General features: G+C 35.0%; 1 protein-coding gene, 1 long non-coding RNA gene and 1 pseudogene across 10 annotated transcripts in view; 2 read left to right on the forward strand and 1 right to left on the reverse strand.

Moving 5' to 3' along the window:
- Positions 1 to 17,800, forward strand: part of LOC114088250 (uncharacterized) — a 114,260-nt gene that overhangs the window by 85,420 nt on the left and 11,040 nt on the right. The window lies entirely within an intron of this gene.
- Heatr5a (HEAT repeat containing 5A) overlaps positions 1 to 17,800 on the reverse strand; it is a 121,091-nt gene that overhangs the window by 40,915 nt on the left and 62,376 nt on the right. For all 9 annotated transcript variants that reach the window (XM_027929835.3, XM_071607817.1, XM_071607818.1 and 6 more), the window contains 7 exons: positions 16,465 to 16,628; positions 16,197 to 16,372; positions 10,922 to 11,027; positions 10,188 to 10,378; positions 7,263 to 7,422; positions 3,645 to 3,834; positions 2,562 to 2,731 (listed from right to left, as the gene is read on the reverse strand). In XM_027929835.3, coding sequence (XP_027785636.1) covers positions 2,562 to 2,731; positions 3,645 to 3,834; positions 7,263 to 7,422; positions 10,188 to 10,378; positions 10,922 to 11,027; positions 16,197 to 16,372; positions 16,465 to 16,628 — 1,157 coding nt within the window. The remainder of the gene's footprint in view (positions 1 to 2,561; positions 2,732 to 3,644; positions 3,835 to 7,262; positions 7,423 to 10,187; positions 10,379 to 10,921; positions 11,028 to 16,196; positions 16,373 to 16,464; positions 16,629 to 17,800) is intronic.
- LOC114088249 (small nuclear ribonucleoprotein G pseudogene) lies at positions 17,436 to 17,653 on the forward strand (annotated as a pseudogene).

The raw sequence follows: 17,800 nt of genomic DNA on the forward strand, positions 1-17,800 counted from the left end.
CTCAAGGTATTAAAAAAAATCTCACAGCATAATAGTCTCTATTAACTTTTTTTTTGGTCTGGGAAATGGAAAAAAGCTAATGTGTTTGATTGGATCTTATTCATCATGAATTTAATGAAAGTCTTACTCTTCATTTCTCAATAAGCATTAATCAATAAGTGAATTCTTGCTCAAATAAAGGAGAAAATTTAAAAGGTCATTACTGAATATTTTCTACTATACTTCAATAACCAAAAAAAGAGAGTATCACTATATTTAGATGGAAAGTAAACATAAAATCAATTTACAAAGGAGTAAAAATTTTCTTAATGTTTTTTTTTTTGGTGGTGTTGGGGATTGAACCCAAGGCCTCATGCATGCTAGGCAAATGCTATACCACTAAGCTAAACCCCCATCCCCTAATAGAAACATTTTCAATAATAATTTTGATTCCTCAAATATGAAAAGTAATATTCCAAGAGAAAAGTCGTAAGTGTTAAAAGTAAAAATCATTTTTTTGTAAATGCTATTTTTCCTAATACACAATTGACTCAGATCTAAGAAATGCAGGAACAGAAGTTTCTGTCAAAAAAAGAGTCAGGTCTTCTTTTTTAAGTGTAGTATACAAAATATATCAATAATTAATACAATATACATTTAAGACATACGTCAAGACAGAAAAAAAAATTAATAGTATGAAGTGCTAATTAAATGCCCAGACCTGTGCCTTTAAATGGAGCATCTTGCGTAATCCACATGTTTAACAGATTAAGAATTTAGGAGGTTATGGGACTTCCCTACAGCCACAAAGTTAGGAGGTGACAGAGACATGATCTAGCCATAAATTATACAGCAAAGACAATTTTAAATAATAAAACAATGATTGGATGAGGAGTCCAGATAAAGAGAGCCTAGACTTAGAATTTTTTTTTTGGCCTTGTGGATTAAACCCAGTGTCTGTCTACCACTGAGCTACATCTTCAGCCCTTTTATTTTGAGATAGGGTTCACCAAGTTTCTCAGGCTTGCCTTAAACTTGTGATCTTCTTGCCTCAGCCTCCTGAGCAGCTGGGATTATAGGCAGGTGGCACTGTACCCAGTTTAAGACTGGATTTAATGATACAAACATCATCTACAAAAGTAGAAACCAGGTACAATGGTGCATGTGTGTGATCCCAGCTAACTTGGGAAGATGAGGTACAAGGTTCACAAGTTCAGGGTCAGTCTCAGTAACTCAGTGAGACCCTATCTTTCTTTTCTTTTCTTTTTTCTTTTTTTAAAAAAACAAAAACTTTAGAAGCTTTATTCTAAAGGTGGGATTGATGGAATCAGATTTTCTTCTTTCTTTCTTTCTTTTTTTTTTTTTGTGGTGCTGGGGATTGAACCCAGGGCCTTTTGCATGTGAGGCAAGCACTCTACCAAGTGAACTATATCTCCAGCTCCTCAGTGAGACCCTATCTTAAAAAAAAAAAAAATAGCTGGGAGCAGTGATGCACTACCAATAATCCCAGAAATTTAGGGGGCTTGAAGCAGGAGAATTGCAATTTCAAAGCCAGCCTTAGCAATTTAGCAAGACTCTATCTCAAAATAAAATAAAATAAAATGTACTGGGGATGTGGCTCGGTGGCTAATTGCTCTGGATTCAATATTAAATATATCAATAATTAATACAATATACATTTAAGACATACGTCAAGACAGAAAAAAAAAACAATTAATAGTATGGCGTGCTATTGGTACTTTTTTTAAAAGATAAAAAACAAAAGACTGTCTGTAGTAATGCTTCTCAACTGCCATACTACTTATGGGAGTATGCTGTAATATCACACAGGCAGAAAAAGTTGAAAAGCCAGGGTGTCAAGTTATAAACTGAAATGCAACTCAATTTTTGAGGCAAGCCCAGATAGAAATTGTTATGCTCAAGAAAAACCTTAACACCAATGATGCTTATGAATCACCTCATCAGAACTTCTAGTCCATTGCTTCATCTTTCTAAATGTTAGATACATTATTAGAACCCAGATTCTGACACACATATTGAGAAAAAGTATTATTTCTCCATCTGAGATGAAAAGAACTTTTATGCAATAATTTAGAATAGAGGACAAAGAAAAAAAGAGAAATCACATAAATATTTGCATGTACTAAAGCATTTATATATTACCTGAAACATTATAAGCACCCACTATGTATTGTTTACTGATTAATGAAGAGAGACAGGGTCTCACTGAGTTGCCTAGTGCCTCACTTTTGCTTAGGCTGGTTTTGAACTTGCGATCCCCTGTCTCAGCCTCCCCAGCCACTGGGATTACAGGTGTGTGCCACCACGCCCAGCAAATATTCCAAATCTTAAGTTCAATATTAATGGGAGAAAAAAATCTGTCTCATGTGCATTCATTTAAGAGGTAAATGTGTGAGAGCTGTCTCCCTCAAAAAAAAAAAAAAAAAAAAAAAAAAGACTGAAATAAAATAGTTACATATATAACATCTAATTCTGAACATAGTATGAAGAATAATCAAACTGGAATAAATCCAAGTTTCAAACAAAAGAAACTAAGGGCTCATTTATGATTTTATACTCACACAGAGGCAGCTAACCAGGCTAGACAAGTTGACATGCCGAGGAGCAAACATGTGAAGCTGCTGAAGGCAAGAGATGGCCTGAGCTTGAACTAGGCAGTCTGGGTTATCCTGCATCACTGCACAACCCAGCAAACAAGAAGTCCTTAAGGCAGAAACTGAAGTACTGTTACCTAAAATAAAAAACCGGATGCTTTTAATAATCGACCTATAAAATCACTACTCTTTAAATATATTACTAGGTTTTAAATTTTATTTCCAGTTTTATCTTTATGGATCTATGAAGTAAAATTTCTACTGCAAAAGTGAGGACAGGGACTGATGGCATAACTTAGTGCTAGAGCACATGGCACACAAAAATTCCTGGGTACACAACACCTGTGCACACATACACATACACCCAAAGCAGGGACAACCTAGGTAACAAACTTTTAGATTACCTTGGTTATTCTTTTTCCTCCCCATTTTAACTTATTCTTTCTGTTTATTACAACACACATCACTAGACAATGAAAAATCTTAGAAGAGATTTCACCAAATTTTCATGAAAAGTAGAATTAGAAATTATCAAAAAGGCTGGGGCTGTAGCTCAGTGGTAGAGCGCTTGCCTATCATATGTGAGGCACTGGGTTCAATCCTTAGCACCATATAAAAAAACAAAACAAATAAAGGCATGCTGTCCATCTACAACTATAGGAAAAAAAAACATAAAAAAAGAATTACCAATAAACAGAAATTATAGTAGTTACGAGTTACCTTCATATATTATAATCACATACTATTCATTTGAACAGACTGGCATATTTGAGATTTTTTAATTTAGTCATTTATTTTTTAAATAGGTCAGAGCTCCTTAAACTATTCTATGTCTGTCATTTTAATTATTAAGGAATATATCTTACCTTTCTAATTATGGTACTCCTTGTCTTTTCCAGGTAAGAGAAATCAGGCTGAATGACATTTATACATTCATTTAACAAAAACATACTGAGCAACCACCATGTACCAAATATAGACTGGGAAAGTAATCAATTTTTTATGTGTATATTTTTAATGTAAAACATTACAAAAGCCACCCATCCATACCTTGTAGCTCTGGACCTAATGTGGTAATAAGGGCATTCAAACAGCGACCAAGACTCTGGTGAACTTCAGCATGAGTGGGAGGCACATTTAACAACAACATTATAATGAGAGAAAGGGTAGGCTCCACATGCACATAAAAGAGTGGGCCAGCAGAGTCAATTACCAATGATAGAGAATGCAGTGCCCAGGTCTGTGAAGACAGAGAACAACAATTAAAAATGTGATAGTAGCATTAAGAAACATATAAAACATTAAACTGTTCTTTGTTGAAGCAAGGGCTTAAGTAATGGCAAAGTAAGTGTATGCTACAAATAATTTGGAAAGAGAAATGGAGAACCTTAAGAGTTTAAGCTCCTTCTCTTCAACAAAGCTCCTGAGTGGCAGACACAGAGATGCAGATTTTTGTGAAGACCATCTTTTGCATCATTGTACACCCCAGCAAACAAGAAGTCCTGACGGGCAAGGCCATCACCCTCAAGGCCGAGCCCAATGACACCACTGAGAATGTCAAAGCCAAAATTCAAGACAAGGAGGGCATCCCACTGACCAGCAGCGCCTGATATTTGTGGGCAAACAGCTGGAAGATTTGGCTGCACTCTCTCAGATTACAACATAAAGAGTCCTCCCTGCACTTGGTGCTTCACCTTCCAGGTGGCATCACTGAGCCCTCCCTGTGCCAGCTGACTCAGAAGTACAACTGTGACAAGATGATCTATCACAAGTGTTATGCCCACCTGCGCCCCCCTGTGCTGTCAGCTGCTGCAAGAAGAGTGGCCACACCAATAATCTCTGCCCAAAAAGAAGGTGAAATAAAGCCCTTCACTGGCTCCTTTCCCCAAATGGTGGCCTCCTGCCCAAGCCCCATATATGGCCTTGGGACCTCAATAAAATTTTCCTTACATTGACTGAAGCAGTACAAAGAGAGAGAGAGAGAGAGAGAGAGAGAGAGAGAGAGAGAGAGAGAGAGAGAGAGAGATATTAAGAAAATTCTTGGCTTGGTACAGTGGCACACCTGTAATTACAGCCACTTGGGAGGCTGAGGCATAGGATTGCAAATTTGAGGCTAATCCCAGCAACTTAGCAAGACCCTATCTCAAAATAAAAAATAAAAAGAACTGGGGTAAAGTACCCCTGGGTTCAACCCCTACTACTGCCCACCCCCCAAAACAAAAAGAAAAAGAGAATTTTTCTCTTTAAATACCCAATATAAAACCAACTCAGAGACAATCACCAAATGTAGATATAGCTCAGTGCTAAGAATTTCAAGATAAATGTTTGGTACTTTAGCTAACAGCTTGAATCAAATACAGTTTTTTGAAAATTTCATTTTTTAAACCTATATAAAGAACAAAAATTCAAATTTTAAAAAGGATTCAACAAAATCTACAACTTACATGCAACAATATGGACATATCTCTTGAACAAAACATGGAATGAAGAAAGGCAGACATAGAGAGTACCTACCTACTGTCTAATTGCACTTATGTAAATTATAAAAGAAAGAAAATTGATTTATGCTGTTGCAAATAAGGACAGTGGTTATCCTTGATGGGGCAGATAGTTAACTAGAAGATAGCATGATAAGAAGGTGTGGGGTACTGATAATGTCTTTTGATCCAGATACTCATTACACATTACACTGATAACCAATGAAACTGAATGCTAAGTAAAATAAGTTCATTATAGTATTTTCTTTTTTAAAAAAATATTTATTTAGTTGTAGATGAACATACAGTATCTTTATTTTGATGTGGTGCTGAGGATCGAACCCAGTGCCTCACACATACGAGGCAAGCACTTTACCACTGAGCTACAGCCCCAGCCCCAATTATCGTATTTTCAACTTTTGTGACTGTTTGAATGTTCCACAATAAGAAGCTAATAAAAAGTTCCAACCCCTTAAGAAAATGAAATGAAAAAAAATTCTCTCTCTCATCAATGGATATGTAAGAAAGCTTAAAATACTTTAGTACAACAATGAGTTCTTATCAGTTAGGTGATGATAATAGCAATCAAGAAAACTCAGGGCTTTTTTGTCTGTTTTTCAAGCTGGGGATTCAACTTAGGGCCTTGTGCAGTGCATGCTAAGCATAAACTCTATCACTAAGTTACAACCCCCAGCTCCAAGATGACTTAGGTTTGATTACACTGGAAACTATGGAAAGAAGCATTTAAATTAATCAACAAAAAGGTATTCAACATAAACCTAGACTTCCTTGAAAGGGAAGAAGAATACAACAGAAAGAAAAGGTACTGTATTTAAAGATGGTTGAAAAATGGAAAACTTTTTGAGTCAATTCAATCAAGTATTCAATGATGTTGAGGAGACTATTAAAAATATGGTAATTCAAAAAAAGAAAGCTATGGATTAGAGATGTTCAAGTTTAATGAGATAGTGGTTAAATTGGTTCTTAAAACACTAAAAAATTTAAAATATCAGATAAGAAAGGGAGGGAGAATGACAAAAGGAAAAAATGTAAATGCAGATATGAGAATAACATCTGGGAGAGAAGACAGTAAGTACATTGGTGTAAGAACAGACAGACTTTCTGGGTCAGTGGATAAGACTAGAATAAGAAGTTGATTAAGAAGCAATAAGCAGGGCTGGCGTTGTGGCTCAGCGGTAGAGTGCTCACCTAGAACGTGCAAGGCCCTGGGTTCAATCCTCAGCACCACATAAAAATAAATAAATAAAATAAAGGTATTGTGTCTAACTACAATTAAAAAAAATAAAATATTTAAAAAAATGCAATAAGCAGTTTGCCCACCTTTTCATTTGGGAAGCAGCAAAATGAAAGTTTCTAGAAAAATAAATTGGTTTCATATTTAGAGAGGGTTGGAAAGAAAAGAATCTAAAAATATAAAAAAATAACTCATTTGGAGGTTACTATACTAAGGAAGAGATAAGGAAAGCAAAAGAACATGAACAATAAAAATCATTAAAATATCAGGAGAATGATTTTACTGACTGAAATGGGTAAGATATGTACAAAAATATGGTCTAGTGGTTAAAAATTGGATTTTGATTCCATGATTGGTGTTCGTGTCCTGATTTCACAGCTCATTGGCTTTTCAGTTATGAGCAAGTAACTAAGCTTCTGTAAGCTTCAGTTTTATTTTGCTGTAAGGGCCTATACACCCTAAATTACAGTGAGGATTAAATATGCTAATATATTTAGAAGAGTATAATGATATTTTATTATAGAAGAGCGATGTTTTTCAATAAAAGATATTGAACATGACTTCAGACACTCTAGTTGAAAGAATATAGATAAATTTGAATTTTAAAAATCCATTTAACAGAGATGGACATCATTACCCTAAGGTGCATGTATGACTATACATATGGTATGATGCTACAACATGTACAACCAGAGAAATGAAAAGTTGTGCTGCAATTGTGTACAATGAATCAAAATGCATTCTGCTGTCATATATACCTAATTAAAAGAAATAAATTCATTTAAAAAAATCCAGTTAACAAAGTTAATCAAAGTTAACACTTGCCTTAACATTAATGGGGGAAATATTATTCACAAATTATCAGTGGTCATTAAAAACAATCAACATCATCTACAAATCATGTATTTCAAGGAAGGCATTGTGTGAGGTACTCACCTGCACATCAGGAGAAGTGCTGTCCTGAGACAAAGTGTAAAGGATCCCAATGCAAGAATTCAAGTGCTGAGAAGAACTTATTCCTCCTAAATACCTATTTAGGGATCCCAAAGCCAACGAGTGTCCTGTCCTTGTAACCACATCCCTTGCTGACTTCAATCTGTAATTATGGGAATAAAAATAAATGACAAGCATTGAAAAAACAAAATCAAGCCTAACATATGTACTCTGTCATTTAGACAACCTTTTTAAATTTTTATTTATTTATTTTTAAAGACAGAACCGTGAGGGAGGCACTGTGGTGCATGTTTGTAATTCCAGCTCATTAGGCTGAGACAGAAGGATCACAAATTCAAAGCCAGCCTCAGCAACTTAGCAAGGCCCTAAGCAACTTAGCAAGACCCTTTCTCAAAATAAAAAATAAAAAGGGCTGGGAATGTGGCTCAGTGGTTAAATATCCCTGGGTCCTGATACCAAATAAATAAATAAATAGACAGATAGATAAAAAAGACAGTCCTGGGCATAGAACTCATGTATATATACATGACAGAGTATACAGAATATATTTTGACATATACACATGGAGTATAACTTATTCTAATTAGGATCCCATTCTTATGGTTATATATGATGTGGAGTTTCACTGGTTGTATATTCACATAGGAACATAAGTAAGTTATGTGTGATAGATTCTACAACTCTCAGCTAATTTAAGCACTTTACACTTAGTTCATTTTTGTTTTAAATTTTATTATGAGAGGGGGTTTTGCTAAATCCTGAGGCTAGCCTCAAACTTGTGATCCCTGACTCACGTCTCCTGAGCAGCTGAGATTATAGGTGTATACCACTGTGCCATGATATTTAATTTTTCTTTATAATCTTCTCAACAATTCTGAGGTTAGCATCAGCCTGGCCTACATTAATAGTCTTAGAGGAAGCTTTTTTTTGGTACCGGGGATTAAACTCAGGGGCACTCAACCACTGAGCCACATCCCCCAGCCCTATTTTGTATTTTATTTAGAGACAAGAGTCTCACTGAGTTGCTTAGCGCCTCGCTTTGGCTGAGGCTGGCTTTGAACTCATGATCCTCCTGCCTCAGGCTCCAGGACCACTGTGTATGGTGCCTATATTAATATTCTTAAATAGAAAAGACAGTATTAATAACCTTCTATTTGAAATAGAGGAAAACTGGCTGAGAGGATTAAGCAATCTACCCAAAATGATAGAACTACAGAAATCAAAGTACAGTTTATGTTTTTGGTTTTTTTTTTTAATCTGCAGTCTATAGTTTTTCCTTCTCCTGTAGATTGGTGCTACTACCTATCATCTATATTTTACATAATAAAACTCCATTAAATATCTAACTGTCCTAGAGTTTATTCCCTTGATGGTCACTTCATATTCTAGATAGTGATCTTTCTCTTACTACTTAAGACTAAAGCTGAAATAGTAATATTTTTGTGTTTCAAGATCAGCAGGCCAAGGGCTGGGGATATGGCTCAAACGGTAGTGCGCTCACCTGGCATGTGTGAGGCACTGGGTTCGATCCTCAGCACCACATAAAAATAAAATAAAAATATTGTGTCCACCTAAAGCTAAAAAATAAATATTAAAAAAAAGATCAGCAGGCCATGAGAGTTCTTTATTTAAAATTTTTTTTTGTTTCTTTTATACATACATGACCAGAGTATATATACAGAATGTATTTTGACATATATACATAGAGCATAACTTATTCTAATTAGGATCCCATTCTTGCGGTTATACAAGATGTGGGGTTTCACTGGTGGTGTATTCATATATGAACATAGGAAAGTTATGTCTGATTGATTCTACTATCTTTCCTATTTCATCCTTCCTCCCTTCCCTTCATTCTCCTTTATTATTGTCTTTTCTATTCCACCCCCGCCCAACTTTTTGTGTGTTAGCATTCACATATCAGAGAGAATATTTGACTTTTGGTTTTTTGGGATTGGCTTATTTTACTTATCTGGATCTATCCATTTACTGGCAAAAGTCATTCTTTTTTATGGGTGACTAATATTCCAGCGTGTATATATACCACATTTTCTTTTTCTATTCATTTGAAGGGCATCTTGGTTGGTCCATAGCTTAGCTATTGTGAATTAAGCTGCTAGAAACATTGATGTGGCTGCATCACTGTAGTATGCTAATTTTTAGTTCTTTGAGTATATACTGAGGAGTCGGATAACTGGGTCAAATGGTGGTTCCATTCCATGTTTTCTCAGGAATCTCTGTACTGTTTTCCAGAGTGGTTGCATCAATTTGCAGTTCCACCAGCAATATATGAGTGAAACTTTCCCCCCACATTCACACCAATGTTCATTATTACTTGTGTTCTTGATAACTGTCACTCTGACTGGAGTGAGATGTAATTTCAGTGTAGTTTTAATTTGTATTTCTCTAATTGCTAGAGATGTTGAACATTTTCTTAAAAATAGATTTTTAGATGTTGATGGATCTTTATTTTATTCATTCATTTATATTTGGTGCTGAGAATCTAACTTAGTGCCCCATGCATGCTAGGCCAGTGCTCTACCATTGGGCCACAACCCCAGCCCCTGTTGAACATTTGTTCATGCATTTGTTGACCATTTGTATTTCTTCTTCTGGGCAATGCCTGTTCAATTCCTTTGCTCATTTATTGATTGGGTTATTTATTTTGGTGTTAAATTTTTTGAGTTCTTTATACATCCTGGAGAGTGATGCTCTATTTGAGATGCAGGTGGCAAAGATATTCTCCCATTCTATAGGTTCTTCTTTCATGCTCTTGGCACCCACATTTGTCAGTTTTCTTTTCTTAGTTAAATCTATGAATCAGATTTCTTACTAGTTCCAACAAATCAGCAAGCTATTACCACTTTTATCACATAGCCCCTGGTATTAAATAAAAAATTAACTTACTTGTCAAAGCTAACTTGAGCTAATCCAGCAGTAAAAGCTCCATCATCAACTACTTGGGCTAATCTAGCCCATGCCTCTGCAGCTGCACATCTCAAAAGGGGGTTGGCACTTTCTAGGGCTCCCATCACTAATGTTAGAGCAAGTCTTCTCATTTCATCTGGACCTAAACTTCCCTTTGAGTCAGCCACATACTAAAATACATAAAGAAAAATTCAAATTTATAACTATAGCAAATTCTCTTGTCTAGCTGAGAATGTATATTCTTGTTAACATGTAAGTTCATATATGTTAATACTTTAAAACATCAGAACACAAAAATGAACACTGATCACACAAACAAAATTCCATCTTTTTCTCACAAAGTACTTTAAAATTTTACCACCAGGCAAACAAAATAGCAATCAATTATCACTATGGCATAAATGAGTTCCAAAGAACATTAATAGATGTCTAAAAGGAACCATCTGAATGAATCCTGTAATATTTTACTTAGAAACAATAAGTCACAAATGCAACAGTGAACTGGATTTGGCCCATAGGCCACAGACCATCAATCCCTAGGCTGGTATTATACAAAGAAGTAGTAGAAGAATTTCAAATCCTGAAACACTACCATCAGGAGATTAGGACAAATTTAGAAAATAAAGCTCTTTAAAAATATTATTCTCCATAATTAGCCATACATTTTTAAAAAAGAATTAAGCAAATATTTGAATTTAAAAAAGTAGAATTACCTTTAAAAAATTAGAAATGGAAGAAACAACATGTAACTGAACTACTTGTTGACGAGCTCCTTTTGTGTGCTTCATACTGTTCAAAAGCTGTTCCAATATAAGAAGCCTAAAATAAGAATCAACAAAATTTAAAAGCAAGTAGACAATTTTGGTATTGGGGATTGAACCCAGGAGTGCTTAACCACTGAACCACATCCCCGGCCCTTTTTAAATTTTGAGACAGGCTCTCAACAAGTTGACCTCAAATCTGTGATCCTATTGCCTCAACTTCCAAGTGTCTGGGATTACAGGTATGTGCCGCCAAGCCCAGCCCTTATAGCTTTTGACTAAATGCTTAGAACAGACAATTCCACCTTTTAGAAATAGATGAAAAAAAAATTACCCCCAAATTATCAAATTCATATCAAGTTGCAACAAATTCAACACAGAAGCAGATTACAGGGATCTCCTGAGTCTTCTTTTAATGAACATTTGTCTAGTTAAGTGTCACTGTTAGCCGATTCCTTGGTTCTTTTTTTTTTTTTAAATATACATTTTTTAGATGTATAGACCTTTATTTTATTCATTTATTTATATGTGGTGCTGAGACTCGAACCCAGTGTCTCACACCATGCTAGGCAAGCACTCTACCACTGAGCCATAGCCTCAGCCCCTTGGTTCTTTTTATAAAAATATTTATTTTTCAGTTTTTGGTGAACACAACATTTTTATTTTATTTTTATGTGGTGCTGAGGATCGAACCCAGTGAGTAAGCCCTGTGCATGCCAGGCCAGCGCGTTACCACTTGAGCCACATCCCCAGCCCTCCTTGGTTCTTAATACTAAGACTTATTAAAGTCAAATACATTGCTTTGTCTTAAACTTAGCACCAACATATGTCATTGATAGTTAAGTAGAAGAGGCACAATTCTTTGAACCCCCACCCATAATTCAAAAATGTATTTGGGATCACACCAAATATAACACAATTTTAACTCTTGTTTTTCTCATTTAATATTACCTCTTTAGTATTTTTAAATTAATTTTATTCTTTGGTAACTTTTGTGAACCTGAAATTCATTAAACACATGCTCCACAATTTATTTAACCATTGTCTCTCTGATGCGAGTAGTTTTCCAATTAACACAATTTATAATAAATATACATACTATTTTTGGTCTGGGGTTGCATGTCTACTAACTATTTGTATGTCTTTTGTGAATCATTTTTCATGTCTTTATAGCACAGAGGTTTTCTTTCTTTCTTTCTTTTTTTTAATTTTAGTTGGACACAATACCTTTATTTACTTATTTTTATGTGGTGCTGAGGATCGAACCCAATGATTCCCACCTGCTAGGTGAGAGCTCTACCACTGAGTCATAACCCAGGCCCCCAGAGGTTTGAATTTCTTGAGATTAAAGATATATAGCCATGAAACAAGTCACCCCATTTTTCTATCAATTTCTTCTTATAGACATAGTCTCTAATCTCAATATTTTCTTTCCCCTCAACTCTCCAATTAAATTAAGGAAAGCTGAAATAACATTGAATATTATTTTGAGGTTTATGAATTATCTTGATAGCAGGAATAATGCTTTATAATTTATCTTCATTTTTTTTAACATCTTGTGTTTGGCAGGTAGTAGGCAGTCAAATCTACTTGTCTAATAAACACAAAGGTTAATTGTGTTGAACAGGTAAAAACAGGGTGTGACTGCCTGAAGATGGCATATGGGTATGCTTTTATCTGACCCTAGTGTATTTCTAATAAAATTCCCCCGTTCTTAGCTAGATCTTTATCATTATGTTGAGGCCACATGCTTAATATAATTGTACTCCAAATGATAATTTTATTATCAAAGCAACATAGATATGGGCATTGTGCCTTTAAAAAGTCCAACTGCAAAAGTCAAAGAAAAAAGGAAGGTGCTAGCTAGGCTATATATTATGTGCACTGGAAAAAGTACTATACATATCAATTCATATCATATAATAAAAATAGAAGATCACTAAGAATTGGGAAAACCATACCACTCTAATATTCACCCATGATCCTACCATCTAGAAAGAGCCACCATTAATATTTTGTCACCTTTGTTCTTATCATTTCCCCCCCTAGGCATATGAAAATAATTTTTAGAAAACTGAGATGATGAGGCTGAGGATGTAGCTCAGTGGTAGCATGTTTGCCACTTATCTAGCATGTGTGAGGTCCTGGGTTCAATACCCTAGGACAGCAAAAAAAAAAAAGAAAGAAAGAAAGCTGAAATCTGGGATCACTTTACTGATGACCTTGTTTCTTTTCTAAATATCTCCTAAACAATATTATCAGGGATTTCCCCATTTTATTAACTATTATAGTGGAACAATTTTCTGCCCATTGATCAAAAACATATTTAAGGCATTTTGTTTAAAGGATATATTTATACCCAAATAACATTTCAGGAAGATTGTAGAGGGTAAATGTGACATCAAGGGGACAACCATACAGTCCAGTGCATAAGTTTATAAACTTAAAGATCATATTAGATCATATTATTAGATCATATCCTGTATCTCTGTTAAAATGGAAATGTATCATGTTGAAAGTAGGAAAAACATATAATGTTAGAGCTGGAGAATTTTTCATACCATATAATTTGAGTTGCATTATTTTCCTGCTCACACTCATGGGTCAAACTATAAAAGAGAGTTGCTGGAGACCCAAAACTTTTTCTCTATCTTTTGCCCCCTAATCCTGACAGTCTTTTAATATGCTATTAACAAGAGTTCAGGATAAATAACGACACTAATTCCTTTAGAGACCTCAACAATTGAATTGTCAGGAAGATGGAGATGATTTGTTCTTAGTAATACCAACTGGTATTCCTAAGTAGTATCAATGATAATATATAATTATCAGTTTGTAAGAAAATGACTAGATAAAAAAGTTTTAAGTCCAGGTGGAATACAAACATTTAGTTAAAGGGCACTTAGATAAAGGGCAAAAATATACACCTGAAAATGCTGATTTACTTTTTACTTCCAGAGAGGGTATATAATGGCATTTTTTTTTTTAAAGTACTGAGAACTGCTAAACTTTTCCTCTCTCTTTACTCAAGAGTAATAGCATTTCTGGAAGCAATGCATTTACAGCAGTGGTCCTTACTCTAGGCTGCCTATGAGAATCATCTAAGAAGTCTCTAAAAATTTCAGTGCCTACCATAGAACGTACATCATACTAATAAATCATAATCCTTAGTTTTTTGTTTTTACAGGACTGAAGATTGAACCCAAGTGCACTCAACCACTAGGCTACATCCCCATTCCTTTTTATTTTTTTTATTTTGAGATAGGGTCTCACTAAGTTGTCAAGGCTGAGCCTTGAATTTACAATCCTCTTGTCTTAGCCTCCTGAGTAGCTAGGACTATAAGTATGTGCCATCATGCCCAGCTAGAATCTTTAGTATTTTTAAAAGTTGTTTAGATGATTACAATGGACCGCAAAACAAACCAAGGATGAAAAATCCTCATGTGAATTATTCATTTTTCTTGCAATCAGATGCAAAACATATTTAAAAATAACCATAAACAGCTGGGCATGATGACACATGCCTATAATCCCAGCCACCAGAAAGGCTAAATCAGGAGTATCACAAGTTCAAGGCTAGTCTTGGCAACTTGGTAATACCCTGTCTCAAAATCAAAAATAAAAAAGGGCTGGGCATGTAGCTCAGTGGTAAAACATCCCTGGGTCTAAACTCCAGTACCGCAAAACAAATAAACAAAAACCACAGGCAACCCCTATTGGGTCCTCTCTCACCCTGTAGGAGCTCTCTCTTTTCTTCTCATTTGAATAAATCCTACTCTTTTATGCTACACACACACACACACAAAACAAACAAACAAACAAACAAAAACTCCACAAACAACACATGAACAAGATCAATAACACTTTCTGTACAAAATATCAACTTCTCAACCTTTCAATATTTTAGGGCTTTAGCTTTTTTAGTGCTTTAATATTGGCAATGCGATATTAAATTTTCTTATTCAATATTAGTAATATTAGTATTAATATTAGTATATTTATATTCTTTTTAATATTAGTAACACAATATTAAATTTTCTTATTTGTAGAATTCTATAGTCAGAAAAGAACCAACTAGCTTAAAATATAATTTCTCATAAAAAAATTACTTCCAAAGTAAAAAAACAAAACAAAACAGAAAAACAGCTGCCATAAACAAATATATCTGGGATAACAGGAAATTAGAAATTTAACTTTCCTAGCCATGTATTTCTCTCCTAAGGCTCTCTAATGACACCCACTGGTGGATACTGATAATAGCTATGACCTACTTTTTGATGGGGCCAGACTATTTCCTTTAAACACTCTCCAAAGTACTGTCTACTACTTTTGTTTAGTTAGAATCCAAATAGGAAGATAGGTTTTGCTTTTATCATGTCTCAACATTTTTATTAAAACAAAATCTAACTGGATGCGGTAGTGCACGCCTGTAATCACAGCAATCTGGGAGGCTGAGGCAGCAAGTTCAAAGCTATCAGCAACCTAGTGAGGCCCTATGCAACTTAGTGAGACCCTGATTCAAAAGGAATGGAAGGACAGCAGAATAAAATAGACATTACTATTGCTGTGGGTATATATGTGACTGCCTGACCAATGTGATCTGTAACCTGTATACTCAGAAAAATGAGAAATTATATTCCATATGATTCAAATGTATGATATGACAAGATCACTGTACTGTCATGTGTCACTAATTAAAACAAATAAATTTCAGTGATGTCACAAGAAAAAAAAACATAAAAAGTGCTAGGGATATAGATCAGTGACCAAGCACCCTTGGATTCAATCCCCAGTACCAAACCAACATTTTGAAACCAACCTAAATGAAGACTAATCCCTGAACCTATAAAATAGTTCTGTAAAATTTCCAAAGTATGAAAGCCTATAAGACCTTAGTCTAAGCAAAAAAAAAGGTAGCAATTGCTCATAAATCAATATTCTTTTGTCACTATTGACCTTTCCATTTGTATTTTCAGCTACATTATAAGCTAACTGTGGGTAAAGAACTGTATCCACAATAATACCTAGTGGTTTGGGGTATTTAATAATTCCTTATTTAGTATTAGTCAAATGAAGAACCTTTATCTCACCTTCATTTGTCACTTATGAGAAATCTTCTATGTTAATAAGATCTTCTGACAACATTCTTCTTACCCACTAGTTAGTTCTCTACTATGCATTCACTGAACCAGTTATATATTATGTTAGGATAAGTGAAGAGATTTACCTTTGAGCTTCTCCCACATGAGCACAGACAACCCCAAAGAGCTTTGCTGCAGAGCTAATAACTGATAGTGTAGGAGGCAGGGGCTTAGGCACAGAATCTCCCTCTACATCCTTCTCATAAATAGAATAAGGGTCATATTCAAGACTTCCACAGGCACCCCCATTACCAAGCAGGAGCTAAAATGAGGATTAAAAAAACAGAGGATTTTAAAAAATATCATTGTTCATCAGTTGAATCTATTCAAGCGTTATTAAAAAAACGGTCATACCTGTTCTTCAATAAATCTATGGTCAGTCTCTTGTAGCAAAGGACTTAATATCAAAAGATCATCCTGATGACAAAGAGGTGGAAGTAAAAATGTAGATGCAGCCACCTGAATATCAGGGGCAGTAAGGTCAGCAGCCAGTTCTTTGAGGATAGCACAGAGGTGTCCTATTGAATCACAGGGAAAAAGCAATTAGCAATAAGAACAAGCAATTAACTGGTTAGACTACAGGATAAAACAAGCCCAGATTGAGCTTTAATTCACACAATGGCCAATTTTATTATATTGTAGCCAAATATTGTATCCTTGTCCTTGAAAAATGCCCTACAAATCAATGTGTTGCTGCTCACAAGGTTAAGAACGAATAGTGAAAAGACAGTTTAAAATATATGCCTCATAATACTGAGTGAATACTACGATCAATTAAAAAAAAAAAAAAAAAGCATAAGCCTGGTGTGGTGGCACACATCTGTAATCCCAAAGGCTTGGGAGGCTGAGACAAAAGGATTGGGAGTTCAGAGCCAGCCTCAGTAATTTAGCAAGGACCCAAGCAACTCAGTGAGACCCTGTCTCTAAATAAAATACAAAAAAGGGCTGGGGATGTGGTTCAGTGGTTGAATGCCCCTACTTCAATCTCCGGTACCAAAAACCAAACCAAACCAAACCAAAACAAAAAAACCCCAACAAAGCACAAAAATAAATTTAGGCATCTAATACTCTCATTCCTTAGGCATGCAATAAATTCTGTTTGTTTTTCCTTTTCTTGTTTAAACAAAATAGATTTAGTTAGCATGGTGGTGTGTGCCTATTAGTCCCAACTACTGGTGAGGATGAGGCAGGATCATTTGAGCCTAGGAATTTGAGGCCAGGCTGAGCAACATAGCAAGTATCCTCTTAAATTTTTTTTGGAGAATTATGTTGGATTTTAAGAAGCATGGCTTGGAAAGCATCTCTGAGTCTACCAAATAGACAACATGAACAAAGCTCCCGAACTGATAAAATTTATGGACAAGAAGTTATCATTGAAATTAAATGGTGGCAGATAAGTCTAAGGAATATTGTGGGATTTGATCCCTTTATGAAACTTGTGATAGATGAATATATGGAGATGGCAACTAGTGGGCAACAGAACAATATTGGAATGGTGGTAATATGAGTAAATAGTATCATCATGTTAGAAGCCTTGGAATGAGTATAAATAATGGCTGTTCAGCAGAGAAATCCATGTCCCTTCTTCAAAGGGCCTGTTTAACTATGACATAAAAATCAGGTCATGTACACTTTCATATTAAATTTTTTGTTAAATGAACTTTTTAATAGAAAAAAGAAGCATCGCCTG

This window comes from Marmota flaviventris, chromosome 2 (assembly GCF_047511675.1).
Source record: "Marmota flaviventris isolate mMarFla1 chromosome 2, mMarFla1.hap1, whole genome shotgun sequence".
NCBI lineage: Eukaryota > Metazoa > Chordata > Mammalia > Rodentia > Sciuridae > Marmota > Marmota flaviventris.